Here is an 18,146-nt window from a genome sequence, read left to right as displayed (position 1 = left end):
TTGTACGAAACGTGATCACTGATATACAAAAAGTATCATATTTCACAATTAATTGCATATTTACTAACCTTAAAAAACAATATGCGTAAGCGCAAGTTAATGTAGTTAAAAGTATTATACAAGATGTAAATGAAATTTTTAGTAAAATATTTTGGTGTGCAAGAGTTTTTGCAAATGTTATTCATTATTATATAGCCCAGTACACATTTATTTGAATCTAAATAGGTACGTATTCATTCATAATAGATTACAGATATTACCATTCGATCTAGTAATAATGTTTCCTTTTTGGAATAAATTAAATTTCAAATCAGCGCGTTCAAAAGTAAGTGAAATTAGTCATAAGCTTTTTGTGCAAATACAAGGCTGTTGCGTAAAAATATGCTGTGTTCGTAAATGTTACTTAAAAATTGTGTTCGAAAACGTCGCAAGTGCTCGTGAAATTGCGAAGTTTGGCGAACGTAGAACAGTCGCGTCTGCAATACAAAAATTTTAGGTTGTCTGCCGTCGCACACGTGCTAAATATCAAAAAATTGTGTCACGAATATTGATATCATTTACATTATTTGCTAACGAGGATAATTAATAAACATTGAATTGCCGTGGCATTTTTTATTGTGACGGATATCTTCTTAAACGTAAGTATAATATTTAATGAATACATACAAGGGGCGGGGCAGTAAAAATACGAAATACCGCAGCCACGTGTCATTTATAGGGAAAATTACACCCTAAAAATGCTTCGCACAGCTTGTACAACACACAGCCCATTTATTACGGTTTAATTAGTTAAAAAAGATGTCCGATCCGACCGGTAGAAGCAATGTATTTGCTTATATTTTTGACAGTTGCCTTGTTCAGGCGAGACTCGCGCTTGCGGCTTCAAATATTGACCGGCTAAATATTCACATTTACTTCCCAATATAATACAATTTTAGGATCGTTGTGTTGATTGAATTAAAACTTGTGTTTTTTTTATTGTATCGCATTAAAAAAAGCTGAATCACTCTGTAATTTGCGTGTAGAACGTTCAATATTTTTCAGGTTATGTATGTATGTTCTATTTTTCAAACACAAAATGTCTTTCGCTTTTGTTGTTTCTATTATTAGTGCCGACATCAACTATGTGTTTTTCCTCAATGCGTTCAAATAACCATGTTTCATGAATGTAATAATATTTATACCCAATACATTTGTGCAAAATTATAATACCGGTTTACTGATAGTTAATAAATGGCTTCTTTAGTCAATAAAAGCATGATCAATGATCGCATAACATACCAAATGGATTTTTAATAATCATATATAAGTAGGCTTGTGGCTTGCTGAAATTCCTGCAAAGAGTAAGTTGACTCATGAAGCCATCTAAATTCACAAATCTAGAATGTATGCATGTGTATTGGGTTATTGTGTAAAAAAACATCAATATTCACCTGTTTTTTTTCCATTTATCAATGACTCAATAATTAATATCAGTTTAATTAAATAGACATGATGCTTCATTATATGATGGATTAAAATTAATGATGTTCTAAAAATGAGCATTGTCGCATCATGTCGAATCAACATTGCCTTGCAAATCGCGTAGCATAGTAAAAAAAGCTAACTATCTATGCCAGTTTACTGTGAATTCAAAGCTGTATGTCGCACCTTATTACGCTACTTCACATTTACTGACCACTTCCCACCAACTGCAGCGTATCTTTATTTTATTGTTACATGAAGGTAAGATGATCAATCTTACGCTTCAGGTGCCAATCCAGGGACCATGAATTATTCAAGTGTAAAAACACATTTTTAAATAAATACTTCCGAGTCAACTGTATCGGGAATCTAACCAGAGACCTCTTGCATGGTAGACAAACACGCTGACCACTACACCACGGGGCCGACGTTCACCACCATAAGTTTAAGAACCCAAAATTGGTTCACATAGATTAGTAAAGTTTAATTATAATGTATAATTTTTCAATCCAATATAAAAATGTGCAGGTTGTATTGAAAGCGCGAAGATTGACATTTTTGATGGCAAATTGTTAAGGTTTAAGAATTTTTTTTTTTTTTTTTTTGTATTTTATTAGTGTTAGTATGCAAGTAATAGATGAAAAATTTCTAATGCCTTTTTTATGTGAATATTTATATTTTTAAACATAATTTTTGATTGTTTGTAAACAATAACAATCGCCACAAAATTGGATTAAGAAACATATGAGGACGATGTAACATTAACTGCAAATTCCAACATACACCAATATAATATTAGACGACAGCACTACCACGTAGCAAGCACAAATGCAAGACAGCCAAAATTACTATAGAATGGACTTAAACACTCCAATGACTTATTTTTTAATTTTTTTTTTTTTATTTGAAATTTATTTATAAACCCTTACGGGATTACACTCATTTAACAAAATAATTTTTCTTTTTTAAATTCATGTTCTATTATTTGTGATAATATTTTTAACATCTTTTTGAAAGGTTGTCTTTTGTTTAGTTTTGTCTGGTAGTTTATTGTACAATTTCAGTCCCTTGTTTATTAGTCTCAACTGTCCTTGTCTCGTTTTAGAATGTTGTATATGATATTGTCGTATCGTGTCCACGTTTACTACAATTATATTTAATTGTTTAGTTTGTTTAAAGAGTTCTTTAGTTGCTGCTAGATAAGGGAAAGTCGTATACTAACTTCAATGTTTTATTTTGCCAACTTGTAGTCTGTTAATGTCATTTTGATTTCCGGTTCCCCATAGTAGTTGCAGACTATCATTATAAATATATATTTTAAAATCCATTAGTCATAATTTGAGCAATATCACATGTAAAATTTATTTATGAATTTTTAACCATTTAAAATTAATTATGTGTTGATGTTACCTCAAAACCAGCCTTGAAGAAAACTAAATATATGTATTTAATAATCATAATAAATCTTTACTAACCATAATATACAATGTGATAAATACACAAAAAAGGTATACATGGTTGTATGGTGGACTTATTGCCGCTAGCAATTTTTTACAGCCTGACCAAAAACAAATACAATAATAATAAAAAATAATTTTAAAAGATAAAAAAAACAAATAAATTACAAAGTTATGAAAGCATAAACAGTAAAAATATTATATAAGATTATAGTATATATTACTTACATTAACTAAATTTTAATTTATTCAATTGCATCTTCCAAATATTCGTTTATAGTATAGAATTTTGAGAAGCTTATTATAAGTTCTTACTGCCATGCATATGGGCCCTCTTTGTTTAAATTATTGTTTCGCCAATGGAATTTTAAATTTACTTTTATTCCTGGTGTTATGAAAGCGGCTTTTCTCCTGTGTACTAAAATATTTATGTATACTAGTATTTTGATATGTTATTTTGTTTTTTATAGAATGGTTTCTCCGGCCATGAATGGAAGTAAGGTCACGGAAGGCCTTCCACAAGGGAACTATACTTTGGTGGGATGGGACACGGATACTACCGGGAAAAGGCTCATAGATGAGGTAAATCCAAACCTCACTAATTTTATAAATTATTTTGAAATGTAAGAGAGATTTTACAAAACATTGTAAAAATTAAGGTTATCTAAAATAGTTTTTCGGACATTACATAAATTGTTATCGTCATTCCAAGTCCGCTTCCTAGTAAGAGCATATGGTGTCCACAAACAGCCTCTGTCGGCTGCCAGCGCCTGCGCGTCCTCCCAAGTCAGGTTCGCGTCCTGTGGTACTGATATAAACCGCCAACGAACAGTCAACAGGGGACATCCAGGACGTTAAGAACCTGATGCGGTTGAGCGTGGTTAAGGCTCTCAGGCGGTATCCGCAGTATGGCTCAGCCAACCGTATTGCTTCCGCTTGAAGACATTCTCATCACTCCTTACGAAGTCAAACCAACACACACGCAAGATTCTTCTGAAACATCTATTCTCAAAACTCAGTATTTTTCCATTTGGCTTTCACAGAGTAAATATCCAATCTTGCTATTTATCAAATCAGCTCTGTTCCTAGCTGCATTCCCAGCCCTTTTTGAAAGGTGCCATTTTCTGTAACATGTACTCCCGGGTATTTGAAACGCTCGACCCTTTCGATGACTGGGTCATATAGAGTCCGGAGATAGGGTACTGTATTAATACTCCAATTATAGAATATATTGATTATTCAACACATGAAGCAAAGATTTTCAGTCTCGAGATAGAGATACTCAGAATAGTACAAATTCTACAATAAAAACTTTCCTTATAACAAACCTGTTGTTATTTTGTATGTGTTTGCAAAATAATCCAATTTTTTACCATGTAGTTGGACATTTGATCCCTTGTACTATGAGTTTTGAGATTCTGTTTTTCTCCTCATTGATAATCTTATCTTGTTTTTATCCCTTGTTTCATATGTATGTCATTGTTGGTTAATGATTGATGGATTGCAGCAATGTATTATTTATACATTTTGTAGAACTCCGTATTATAATTTCAATATTAAAATCAAACACTGATTTGAATCCACTAATTTAGTTTATTTTAATATCATCAAAATATTACCAATTTCTTTAAAACACATACTGTCATTTCAAGCAAAAAAGCAGTATCTAGTAAAAATGAAAAAGTGTTTTTTTAATGCCATCTAATAAATATTATTTAAATATTTCACCAATAACCGTGACACCCGCAAAATGCAAAATTATTCATTTTCATAGAAGCCCTTGGGCTTATAAGGGCAAATACTTTTAAAAAAATATTTTTCAACATATTTTCTAGGCTATAATTTCCCCGGTATCACTGAGGACAGACCTGAAAGCGAGCCTTCATCTTTATTGACGGTCCAGCACTCAGCTAACAGATACCAGGGTTCCTAACTAATATATGGTTAATTCTACATATTGGTTTGCACGTTTTGAACACATTGTTTTATTATAACCATCAAGATTAATTTATACAGTAATCCATATGCCTTCCAGTTTATTTATGCTGTTAATTTCTCATTTCAGATTTGTCACATCGGCGCCTACACTCCTTCAGCCCAGTTCTCCCAGTACATTATGCCCCACGGTAACCTTAATCCCGGAGCACGGCGTAGACACAATATGCGAGTCGTCACAATTGGTCGCTATAGGATGCTAAAAGACAATGTTGCCAATAAGGTAACTTCACTTTTCCTTCACAATTGGCCGCTATAGGATGCTAAAAGATAATGTTGCCAATGTGGTAACTTTACTTGTCCTTCACATTTAGTCGCTACAGGATCCTTAAGGGCCCAATACACATTGGGCCAATGCGCGGGGGCAAAAGTAAGGATACCGTTAACACGTTGGCTTCCTTCATTCTGCACTGACGAAAAAGGAAAGAGCTTGGAGGAAACTCTCCTCCGAATGTAACTGTTTATAAAGATTAGCGTCTTTCTTCAGTTTCACATATTCACTGTCAACCTTTTAAAAGTAATTTAAAAGCAAAAATGTATTATTTCTTTCAATCTAACTGCGAAAATAACTAAACATAGAGACATAAAAGCTTTAATTGTATCCCTCACTGCAGTATTGTTTGTATCAATCAAGTACACATTGTAATTACATACGATTTATTGTAGAAAGTTTGTTTGTATATTGTGCTTATAATGTTAACGCGTATAAAACATTTAGCAAACAAAAACAATAGCAGATTTAGCGTTTTGATCTGGTTCCGATGTGCGCGCTGTCACTGCACATAATATTAAACTTAAAATCATCATCATTCCCTTTCCACATCTAATGGTGCATAGGGCACTGCATCAGTACAATATACATAGGTAAAACGCGCTGACCACTCCGCCACGAAGCCTATATATATATGAATATAAACTTAATATACAAGATTAAAAAGGTTTTTCGCATTTGAGCATATTTTTTTTTATTCTTATTTATTTTCATTCTTATTTTAAAATTATCATTAGTAAGTTTTTTTCCGTTCTTATATACATTCACTATTTAATTACTCTTTTTTTTTTAAAAATATTTTTATTAATTTATACTTGCATAAAAGATGCATGTTTTTTAAAAGGAGTTAGAATTTAGGTTAAGACAATAATTTATCCTTTATTGATTGTTTACCTGTTTTTATTCTTCATTCGCGTGGCACATGCGGTGGCACGCGGACCGCGGCACCATTATTACGACTTAATTTTGGCTTTTTTGACACATCGCATGGGGTGATGGAAAATGTAAGAAACGTTAATTGTGGGGAATATAATTGCATGAAGAAAAATGGGTCCCGAACACTTGTAAAAATCGGGAAAATGTAAAATTGAGGAACGAAAAACGAGGTTTTACTGTACACTTTGAGCGTGTTTTTAATTTCAAATCTCTTTTAGTATGGCTTCTTTCTCCTTGTAATATTATTCGCGCACTTCTAAAGAAATAATAAATATATTCAACTGATAACCTTAGCGTTTGATATAATATTGAAACTTACCTGTCCATTAGAATTAAGTTTTATTTTGTGGTAGATACATAGGCCAGTACTGTTTGGGCTAGTATTTTGTACTTTAAAAAAATCGAACTTATGGTTTTAAAATTCAAAATCCTTTTATATTGATGATTAATACAGTTTTTTTTTTAGGTCACAATAAAAATTTCGTAGATAGCCAATTATTTTGACTGTTTTAAAATAAATTGTTTTGCAGATATTGAAAACAAAATCAGAAATATCAGCCCTGGTAGAATTTCTAGAATGGTTGGAAGCCCAAAAAGGCGACACGTCGGGAGTTATTCTAATCACACACGAACCAAGAAAAGTCACCTCCCCCATGTTACTAGAGGCACTACGCAGGTATGCTGCTCTCCTGATTTGTTTAGCATGAAAATATGGATGCTGAATGTTGCGCAGTGTTTAAATTTGAGTTCAGCCAATAAGATTGCGAACCCTGTAAATGTCTGGACTTCCAGTTTCTGTTTTCGGAGAGGTTCTCTACTGCGTGTATGGTAAACCCTGTCACATCCGAAACCACGACGACCGGTACGAACCCGACATATTGGCATATTGAAAAAAATAATTTAGAAGCATTTTAAAACTAAAAAAAAATAATTTAAAAAACCGAGTGGTTGCTTATTTGTTTAAGGAAGCAAACAGGAGTGCGGAAAGGATAGCTAGCACTGCGCTCCGCGGAAGTAAGCAGTCATTTGTTTTTTTTTAAAGTTTTCTTTTAAAGTTTAAGTTTCTAAATTATTTTTTTACCATGCCAATTTGTCATCTTGCTCATACTGATCATTGTGGTTTCAGATGTGACAGAGTTAACCAGACACGCTGTTTGTTGAAATATCTGTCAAACTTGTAGTTTATATTACATTTTGAAACTTTCAATTCTATTGATTTGTGTAAAACAAATATTTAATTACTGTTTTTCAAACTTATTTCCTTATTAAATTTATGCCCACTGAAGGTGGGTTCGATTAGTCCCAGTAGTGTTTAAAATGAGAAGTACAATATTTTTTTATGCCATTTTCCTTGAATCATTCTTCAATTAAATACCTTCAAAACAAAAACTGTTAGATTAGATTTGAAGCCCTAATCCACACAGATGGTGCATAGGGCAATGCATTGATAAAGTACATGCAGTGTATCTCGATCATGTGTTACGGGAATTTGGTTTTATTGTACACACTTCATCCGTCTGGATGTAGACAATGAATGAATAAATTAAAATAAGAGAAAATTCCTGTTTTTAAAAAAAAAAAATCTTATTCCAGATATAACCTAGTGGATAGATTTAAAGCTGTGGTGGTTGGATTTGCGGACGGCCAAGCCTTAGCAGCGGACAAGTGTCAGGCCGCCGTGAAGTCCTTCAACCTTCGAGTGTTGGCCAAGATACTCCTGGACGCTGACTGGGCGTTGGATAGTGCCTTGGAGAGAGCCACGGCCGCTTTCAAAATCGCACACCATCTCTCTCAAGGTTCATTACTTTATTTATCAATGAGGAAATTCAGTGGTATGGGAAATTGGATATGAAAAATGTTTTACTACACACAGTAGAAATGAGATATTCAATTGTATGGCAAAGTTTTTTAAAAATGCATGGAACAGTTCTTAAAAATGGACTACAGTACAACCCCTAAATTACGTTTTTCCGGGGACCGACCAAAAAAAGTTATTCAGTGAATTAATTTTTATTAAACAAGTCCTGGAGCTATTTTTGAAATATTTTTTTTGTAGCGACTTTTTTTAATATGATTTTCATAAATAATAATTATCTGTATAACACAACAAACCGCCTTTAAAATTACAATTGAAACACAAAAATGGCGGCAATAAATGTTTGTAAAACACATTAAAAATAAACTGCTGATTTCTAGGTTTTGTCTATTAATTTAACTTACCAAGAATATAATAATAGAGACTAACTTCAGACTCTTGAGCTGTCAGTTTTCCGGGGGGGAATGAATTTTTTTTCGACCAACAAGTTGGTATAATGATCAGGGCTAACTTCAGACTCTTGAGCTGTCAAAAACATGAAAAAGGCGAGGCAATAAATGTCGGATAAACTCACCGACTTGAACTCGTGACATCGCGGGCGGTGTAATTTCAAAGTTTCGGTGGAAATTTTCAAAATCACAAATCTTTGAAAATTCCTAGGGATAATAATACGATACATAAATATAAAAATGATATTATTTTAGCTTAGTTTTTGATAGTCTATTAACAATTATTTTTTTTAAAAAAACAAAAAAAACAACTGAACTTCCTTATTTTAGTCAGCATTGCTATACGGGTTATTACATAATGTATACTATGAAGGTAGGCTGTGAAGAAGCACATAGATCGAGATGAAATAAAACTAAAATAGAAAGCAGATGCAGTTAAACCTCGTTTTTATGTTCATAAATTTTACGTTTTCCCGCTTTTTAGGCTGAAATGTTTAGGTCCCATTTTTCTGTACATTCTCATTAAAATATCCCCCCAATTAATGTTTTTTAAACCCCGGTTTTACATTGAATATTTTTCTAAACTCATTCGATCTGTCAAAAGACACCGAGCCGCGCGCTGCCGCGTTTGCCCAAATTGGTGAAAAGAAGGTGCAAAATGTGTAAATTGTGGTCTCATTCTAAATTCAAAGTAGGTTCAGTGTAATTGACTATTCAGTTTAAGTGTCTAATTTTGACATTTTACTATATTGTGACATGCGGTTGACTCATAAAGAATAAAGTCTTTACATCAATAAATTACAATGCAAAAAGTTAATTTAAAGTTATAAACATAATTTGGAAAGATGATTGTTTAAACAGTTATCATAAAAGTGTGAAACAGTTTGGCCACTATGTAAATGTCAGGTGAAATTCTGTGGTGCCATACTGAAAAAAGTGATACCCATATTAATCAAATTTCCTAATATTTAGGGGAAAAATCATTGTATGCATTTTATGCAAATTCAAATTGTTATTTTCGTGTTTTTAAGGTTAAGTACCTAGATAAAATTATTTTTACATGTATTTTTTTTAATTCAATAAAAAAACTCATTGTGGTATTGATTTAAAAAATTAAAAATATTTTTATGAAATCATAGGAAAATATGAATAATCCCCAATTATGTCAGTTTATACAACTTTTCTTCAGTTTTTCATTTCCTCAGTTTAACACTTTTTTTTGGTCCCTTTAAAAACATAAAACAGAGGTTTTTCTGTAGCTGCTAAACTGCCGATATGTATAGAAAAATATGAAATACAGTGCAGAAGCCGTATTTAACTAATGAAATTATCTGTTGATGGGTAAACTTTTACTTCCATTTGTATGGCTTCTGGGTGCGTAAAATATTATTACTACAGTCTATACATAAACTATTTTTTTTACTTTCCGAAGCAGGATTCAGAGGGCTATGACAGCAGTCCTAATCTTAAACTGAAGAAAAAGAAATTGACACAGTTCATTTTTTTACTGTAAGTTTTCTGCCTGTTGCGAAATAATAATGTGCTGTTGCTTAATCAGCAAAGCGCAAACTATGGCTTGCATGCACCAATGTCCGGATCGTGTCACATTGTAAACTCTAGAAAAGATCTGGACTTTTTCGGTGTAAGTCTTTCAAGACTTAAACAATCACCATAATAGACCAGATCTTGTCTTGACCCAGTAACTATTATTTAATTTTTTGTCCTTGCTTTAACTTTCTTTAGTTGTATTTTATTTAAATTGTACCTGTATATATTATACAAAAACTTATTTACCATTGTTAAATGGACATAATAAATTGCAAATAAAAAAAAAAAATACCTACTGGGCATACGGACTTTGCTCCCCTCGATTTCTTGTTTTGGATTTTTTTTTTTTTTTAATAAAAGTTGCCTTCAAGTTGAAAACAAAACACTCATCCAGGGGTCTAGCTCTATTTCAAACCAGTACATTTTGTACATGTATTCATCTTGGGGTTGAACTGAAAAACAGAAAAACGTCATTGTGTGACTTAATTGGTTATTTCATCCAATTGGTAATTGGTTATCCAAATGGAGCATGGAAATTATTTCAAGTAAATGAATTTGTATAAATCAGTAAAAATGACAAATTTCAGGTGAACAGCAAGACTTAGTTGCTGGTAAAAGCGACGGTAACGCAGCTACGATGAAGAACATGTGCGACATTGTCACTCAATTCACCATCTCTACAGAAAAGGATCTAGCCCATTTAACACAACTTAAGAGTCTTCTCGAGAGGCAAAACACATTCAGGTTACTGCGCTTTCTATATTTTGTTACGTGTACACCAGATTCCCATTTTACATGGGCAATGCATTCCACACTTGACTTAAATTCACTAATCATTCAATCAAAATTGTCTCCCGTCTCTAATCCAGTCACATTGAATGTTGCAGGCCCGTGTTTGGTCCCCTCCTAATCCGAACTTCCCGCGATGAGCGGCTCCGCGCCGCCGCCCTTCGCCGCCTACTAGCCGAAGCTGACCTGGACTACCCTCACCTGAAGGCCGTTTGGGAAGAGAACAAGCTCACAGGTATCTAAGGTTTATACTAAACCCAGTGGTGGTATTCTGGATCTTCTCTGCCCCCTAGAGAGCTATTCATTTGAAGATTTTTATTTTTTAGTGCGATGACACTTTGCTTCATATAATGGTTACACTGATGATTAAACGTCAAATGTTACATAAAACTGCCTCAAAAACGGAAATAAAACTAATACGGTTTGGTCAATTCAACCAAATAAAGTGTTTGTGCAATAATGTTCTAAATGAAAATCATCATGTTTGATTTCGCGTGTTCATATTTTTTGGCGTTTAATCATCAGTGTGACCATATATGTAGCAAAAATTGAAAAGTCGCATGGAAAAAATCAACATCCCCAAATTAACCACTCTAGGGAATAGAAAAGATTCATAATTGCACCCCAGGGCTGGTATTCTGAACGGATTTGCGCGCAAAGAGATCACTCAGTTAGTGTGTATTTAGTACGTAAATACGCATTAAAAATGTGTTTTCTACGCGCGTTATTGCGTTCAGAATACCACGCTGGGGTGGATGTGATTTAATCATCTTGCAACAAAGATATGATATTTTCGTTTCGTAATTTGCATTCGAATGCTGGCTTTGCTGTAGGAAATTTAAGAACCAACATCGGATTCTTTTCATCTATGCCAAGGATCATCGGAACAGTTGACAAAATCTCCCTAAACAGTACTGTTGATATCTTCTTACAGCAAAGGCAAGCATTCAAGAAGCAAGTGGTGATATCTCTTGGCTTAAGGCTGTAGTCTGGTAAAACGCATGCAAAATTAGGAAATCATAAGATTTTGCCATTTTAAAACAAATGTTTTTTTTAATCGCGCAATAATAAAATCGAACTAGTAAGGCGAATAAGGGTGAATGTAATAAATACCTAAATAAGATATTGTTAGAAATTGAATATTACAACCAGAATTATCGTCTTTAAAAAATAAGAATATGATTCTATAAAAAAAGGTTTCAGCTAAAATATTTCAATAAATAGTATTACCGAAGGTTAAGTATTTTACGTAGAAATAAAGGAAAATGTCACAAAAATGTATGTGATTTAAAATGCTTTTTATTATCTTCAGATTATCTATTACAACAAATTTTATTTCAATACTTGGTCCTTAAATGAGAACCCAGATACCTAAGTTTAGTCTAAATTTGAAATGGGGTAATCTGCCGGTCTAAAAGTAATTATATTTTAGTTACATAAAACTTTTAAGTATATTTTTTCATAGAAAAAAAAACCTCTAAAAAATATTGTCTTTATCCAATTTATGTTTTTTTTTTATTATTATTATTGCGCGATTAAAAAGAAAACATTTGTTTTAAAATGGCAAAATCGTATGATTTCCTCATTTTGCATGCGTTTTACCAGACTAGCCTTAAAGATGGGACACTTTCCATGTCTGTGTAGATCATGCTATTACTATACCTGCTGTAATTTGTGAAAAGCTTTGAAAAAAGAATTCTGAGATTTCTAATTATGCTTCACCAAGTCAATGGAGAATGCTGAAATTTTGCGGTGTCAAGTATAATTGAAATCTGTTTTTGCAAGATTTACAGATGGTTTTGAATTACGCTATTATTTGGGTGGATACGTTTTTACGTATAGTTTATTTTGGCATCAATAACTAATTTTACGATTTTGGTGGAGATTTCTAAGTTTTCTTCTAATGCCCTCATATATCTTTGATGCCAATCCATGAGGGCTTTCGTGAACCTGTCAATTGGCTTTAAAAAAAAAGATATCGTACATTTTTGAAAAGGGAATATGAAAGTCTAGGCATTAAAAGGCTTATGACCCGTCACTGGCTGGCTTGAGTGATCACTTCGCACTCTGTGCAACATTCACCATTCTGCTTAATATTTGTGATTTCCACATCTCCACAATTTTAGTAACATATATCAACTTTTTATGAGAAACTGTTGGACAACTTGTATGATCGCCATATTGGCTGGCAGCTGTGGCTCTGTGGTTTCAAAGTTGGCATAATTTTACACACACATACCGTGTTTGTCAGTTGAGATCGCGTTATTAGTTACTCCTATTGTGAGGCATTTTTTTTTTTTTTTTTGCATCTAATAATTTTTTGAATTATTAGCAATATGGCGTTAAGAATAATTCTGATTTTCAAAATACTTACTTCAAATATTACTAAAATTACACTACCATCTATTTTTTTTGTTACTAATTTAAAATATTTTTTTTTAATGTAAAACCATACTTTCAATTTTAAAAAATATCAAAAAGTGCAATTTACTTTTATTACAACTATGAAGCCACAACAGCGTAAAACCTTAAAGAAAACATGTTTCTGGATAAAATAAGAATATATTTAACTATAGTAAGGCAAAGAACTCTAAATTATCTCAGGGATATACAATTTTCAGTTATCTACAGCAAATATTTTCGTTGTGGTGAATTTTCAAAAAGTTATTCTCATTTCTCTCGAAATAATGTTATTTGTAGTTCTGGCAGTGCGATGTGTTTATATAACCCTAATGGCGGCTGTACACACTCATCGAGAACGTCTCGGCCGATGGGGTTCTCAACGAGAGCATATCTGTACACACTCGTTTTTTCATTAGTACTGAAGATTCCCGCAGGAATGGACGTAGAAATCGCTGCTGCTGTTTCACTGCCCTAGTTCTTGTATGTTCAATATAGCATTTTGAATTTTATTTTAATACAACATTTGAAAAAAAAAAGACATTTGTTTGTTTTTAAAATCAAATAAGTAAAATCAGAATGTGGAGATACTATTTAGTAATGGAAAAAATAATAATTCTTTAGATACATGATAAGATAATGAAAATATTGGCATTCATAACTCAATTTTCTAAAAATGGTCTATTGAATATACAATCTACTTTGAAAAATATCATTTAAAAATGAGTCTATGAAATCAAATGCGAACCATATCGGCTTATAAACTGATCAGCTGCAGCTCCAGACTGCATAGATGCAATAATCTTTCTTTTATGGCTACGATATGTGGCCATTAGCGAATATCTCTTTTTCTGTTCCCTCTTTTTGAATGAGTGTGTACATGCTAGCTCTCGTTTTCCTCGCGAGACCCGACGAGATCCTTTGACTCGGGCGCAAAAAACCGATAAGCGTCCGAGACTGACCGAGGCGAGGCGCGAGAGAGCGAGACTCGACGAGAGCACCATGTACATACTTGATCTCGGTCTGTCTCCGGTTGTCTCGACGAGTGTGCAGCCGCCATAACGGTTTTTAAAAAAATATATAAATAAAAAATCACACCATTGCACAAAAGGTGTGATATTGAAATTGCTGTAGATGTAACTTCTATTTCTGTATTGTTCATCTTGCGCAACATTTTATTTGAAATTTCGTTTCAGGCCTGGAAAATGAATTGGCATGCTTGAATGTTTCTGCTAAGGAGGAACAAGTCAAAGAGCTGGTAGAAATATTGGATTGTCACTTCGACCCCGCCAAAGAAGCGAAGGGACCCAAAGTTAGACGTGTTAGACCTAAAAATCCAAGGGTATGTAAAACATTACCTAACTCATCTGCTGCCTTATTTTTAAACACAAAGTGTTAACTGAAACATATATGAAATGTACGAAGAAAACATGAAAATACTTAAAATTGAACATATTTTAAATACACGCACCTATGTGGTCAACATTCACAACTTAATTTGTCAGTTGTAAGAAGTGTATGTACGCTGATTGACAACAACACCTACATATCCAGGCAAGAGTATTCAACGATAGCCTCTTCTATAGCCAAAGCTTCTAAACTTCATCAAAGTACCCCATTGTCGGTGATACTGCAAGACCGCATAGCCTGTTTTTTTTCCAATTATTTTTTTTACTGAAATAAATTCATTATTGGGACTAAAAGCCATTAATTTTCAAATACTGCTATTTTTACTCTAGATAATGATAAGTTTCTCTGATACTCCAGCGGTATTTTTGGTTGATTAAAATCCTAAGTAATATATTAACAGAATGCATTTGAAGTTCCCCTGTCAAAAAATTCAATCGATAGTTACGTGGTATTGCAGCATCACGGACGTTGTGTTACACCAATCATAACAGGAGAAAACAACCATTTATTTATTTTATTTTATTGCGAATTTCACTGTTACGGTATGTTCGTAATGTATTCCTCACTGGGAAATTCTGCGCTAAGTATTGGTTTATCAACAGAATGGCACAGACGAGCAAGAAGATAAGAACGCAGATATGGGAGATCAGCCCGAGGATAGTGGAACTACCACCCCTGACACAACCAGCTCTGGATCACCTGCTAAACTCAAACAGTCCAATGACACAGGTATGACAAAACTAACATTTGTTTTATTTCTACAGTACAATTTTTCAAAGAACGGTTCCCTGTCGGATCTACTCAGAGATGATCTATTTTCTAACTGTCCACAAAATGACAATTTTACTCCCGTAAATCCCCTTTTCCGGGTAAAATATAAGTAACACCTTTTAAGATATGCAGACAATATTCAAAATATTTTTATATCAATTTCTAAAAACAAAACACGTCACAATAGATCTACACATGTCACAGTGACATCAGGAGCTCATATCGTCATATTCAATAAAAAAGGACACAATTGTAATTAATGTTGTATTCAATTGTGTCCTTTTTCGTTGGATACGACGACACAGCACTGACCCCTTTTCTTCAGAATAAGAATAAATAAAACATACAATAGGGATTTATATGAAAACCTATTAATAAATTAAGTATCAAATTAAATTATTATTATTATTTGTTAATGGCAGGCAGCCTTTGCTGGTGCGCCTATATCTCGTGTACTGCTTTTTGTCTGCGTTCTTCCTTCAAAAAAGCATAAAATTTAATTGATATGTATTAATAACTTTATTGTCGCCCAAACATCAAGGAACTGCTCTTAGAAATCATGTACTTTTTATTGATCTTTTATTTTTTTCATGCTTATATTACAACTGTGATTTCTGAAAAAATAAAATTTTAAGGGAAATTATATCGAAGACTAGGCTTTTACGGGACTTGTGACCTGTTACTGGCTGGTTAAGTGACTATGTTACATTAACCTAGTGCCTATTTTTGAACTTGCACATCTCTACAACTTTTGAATGTTGTATATAGCTGTTGAAACAATTGTTTCTCGAGCGCCTTTTAAACGCCTCTGTTGATTTTTCGTGATCTTTTAAATCAGCCGATAAGATGTCATAACCACTGCGACTGTTTTTTCACAACTGTTGATTCGAGGAAGATTTGGACGGTTGAAATATTAGTGACTAATTTCTTTTAGGTTTGTCGGATGCCCAGTCAGAAGTTAATAGCAACCATTCTCAAGCAACTGCAGCCATGTAAGGAGCGCCGAGTGCCGACTTCGCCGCACATTGCAATATAGTAATAAGGCAGTAGGAAGAATAACCAGTCCTCTTTTGTCAAATGTAAAATGTCTTTATTACAGCTTAAAAAATACCCGTTTTTATATTTTCTCTACCACAATTGAATTTGTTATTTACTTTCTAATGATAATGTTTCTTGTTTAAAATGCCGGCATTTTATTTTTATCTTTACCTCAATAATAGCTGAAATAATATTAGATATTACATAAATATTGTATTTACATGTAAAAGCTGCATTATGCATAATAATATTAAGTTTTAGCTACTTCTTATTTTATCTGTGTACCACATTAAATACAAGTGAAGTTTCCAATTTTGGTTATTGTTGTTTACAAACTTCTGTACGAAGGATTTGATTAGATTAACAATATTTTTATTTAATTTGAATGTTTAATATCGATCACATTAGAAGACTGTGGCAATGCCTTTAAACTCTCATTTTGAAACAAATTAAGTTTTATTTAAAGTGCCTTATAGGTCTGAAGTTTCTTAATTTGTAAGTAAATGTTAATTGCAATATGGAACCCTAATCTTTACTCCCCTCATTTCTCTTGAATTTTATAACCTTGTGTCATTAAATATGTCGGTGCAATTATTTAGAGATTATTGGTTTTATCACTTGCATTTCATATATTGAGTTTGTACGCTAATATCATATTTTACAAAAGTAAACTATTGCTATCTTAACTGAGCCTCAATGAAAGGCGTAACATTTTACTTTGTATCGATGACTAACTTCACTATTGTATATTTTCATTTATAAGTTTGGATTTGGTGACAAAATTTTATAATGTAGTCACAAAATATGACTGAGGATCATCGCAATAGGCACCTAATGCCTCCTTTTGCATAGTACAAAACATATTTGGTTGTATAGAAATTGGCATAAATATTATTTAAACCCGGATGAACTTGTATTTAAATGATCGATCGCTGTGTAATTTGACAAAACTATTCCAAGTTCATTATTTAGAACTGCTTGAAGCATTTTCGTATATTTAAAATTAATTAAAAATATGCGATAACCGGCCGTAAAACGAAAACGGTTTTGGGCACTCAAAATGGTGCCATTTTCATGATGTGATTATTCTAATCATTAATTAATTATTGTAGTAAAAAGAGTAATGAATTTTTGTACTTTTCATAATATTATATTAATCCTTTATAAACTATACACCCTTTGGCTAACAAATAGGATTTTTGTATGGAAGTAAAATAGAGTAATGTTTGTACATTTTATTTCCTGTATTCTGCATTATTTTACTGATTGTACCTTTAACTTTACCTCTAATTTAGTTAGTTGTAATGTGAACTGTACATATATTTAATTTCATATTATGTTCAGATCTCTAATAAAAACATAAGATCAACACATTTCTTTTACTTAAACTGTTATATTTGTGATATTTGCTCAGTGAAAACAAATGCCGTCTATATAACGCCTGCATTATAACACCTAATTCACACACAGAACTGTATTCCTTATACGCCTGGACACAGATTAATTAATAATGAAAAAACATGACTGGATAAAGGTGTTACGTGACAAAAGCTGGCATGGTATTAGAGAGAAATTAGTTTTGTCATTTAGCAAAAATATTTTCCCGATAGAATAATATATTCTATGCGTTTTTTATGTGCGCTTTTGTGTTCAGAATACCACCCCAGGCTGCTATTCTGAACCTCTCTTGCCGCACGAGAAAACATTATTTCTTGTGTATTTTTTATGTAAATACGCAAGATAATACGGCCACGAGAGCGTTTGGAACACCAGCCCAGGTAGTTTCGTCAAATAGGATTGCT

The 18,146-nt window shown here is 32.8% G+C and overlaps 1 protein-coding gene across 1 annotated transcript; it reads left to right on the top strand.

The window, feature by feature from the left end:
* The first annotated feature begins 467 nt into the window (after positions 1 to 467).
* On the top strand, positions 468 to 17,713 carry exu (maternal protein exuperantia). Its single transcript, XM_088228717.1, has 10 exons — positions 468 to 638; positions 3,392 to 3,503; positions 4,987 to 5,139; positions 6,654 to 6,799; positions 7,717 to 7,919; positions 10,524 to 10,680; positions 10,824 to 10,960; positions 14,322 to 14,467; positions 15,138 to 15,264; positions 16,241 to 17,713. Exons 2-10 carry the CDS (start codon positions 3,393 to 3,395, stop codon positions 16,300 to 16,302), a joined length of 1,242 nt encoding a protein of 413 aa, XP_088084843.1. The 5' UTR covers positions 468 to 638; position 3,392; the 3' UTR covers positions 16,303 to 17,713.
* Positions 17,714 to 18,146: the final 433 nt, after the last annotated feature.

This window comes from Micrasema longulum, unplaced genomic scaffold (genome assembly GCF_059751315.1).
Source record: "Micrasema longulum isolate JH-2025_06_02 unplaced genomic scaffold, ASM5975131v1 h1tg000605l, whole genome shotgun sequence".
Classification (NCBI taxonomy): Eukaryota; Metazoa; Arthropoda; class Insecta; order Trichoptera; family Brachycentridae; genus Micrasema; species Micrasema longulum.
This window is presented reverse-complemented; position numbering and strand designations above follow the sequence as displayed.

What these genes read in the sequence shown, in the direction of transcription:
- exu (XM_088228717.1), top strand. Translation starts at nt 3,393, where the DNA reads ATGGTTTCTCCGGCCATGAATGGAAGTAAGGTCACGGAAGGCCTTCCA. An exon ending in TTACTAGAGGCACTACGCAG is followed by an intron (nt 6,800 to 7,716) that starts GTATGCTGCTCT and finishes ATCTTATTCCAG; the next exon opens with ATATAACCTAGTGGATAGAT. An exon ending in CGCACACCATCTCTCTCAAG is followed by an intron (nt 7,920 to 10,523) that starts GTTCATTACTTT and finishes GACAAATTTCAG; the next exon opens with GTGAACAGCAAGACTTAGTT.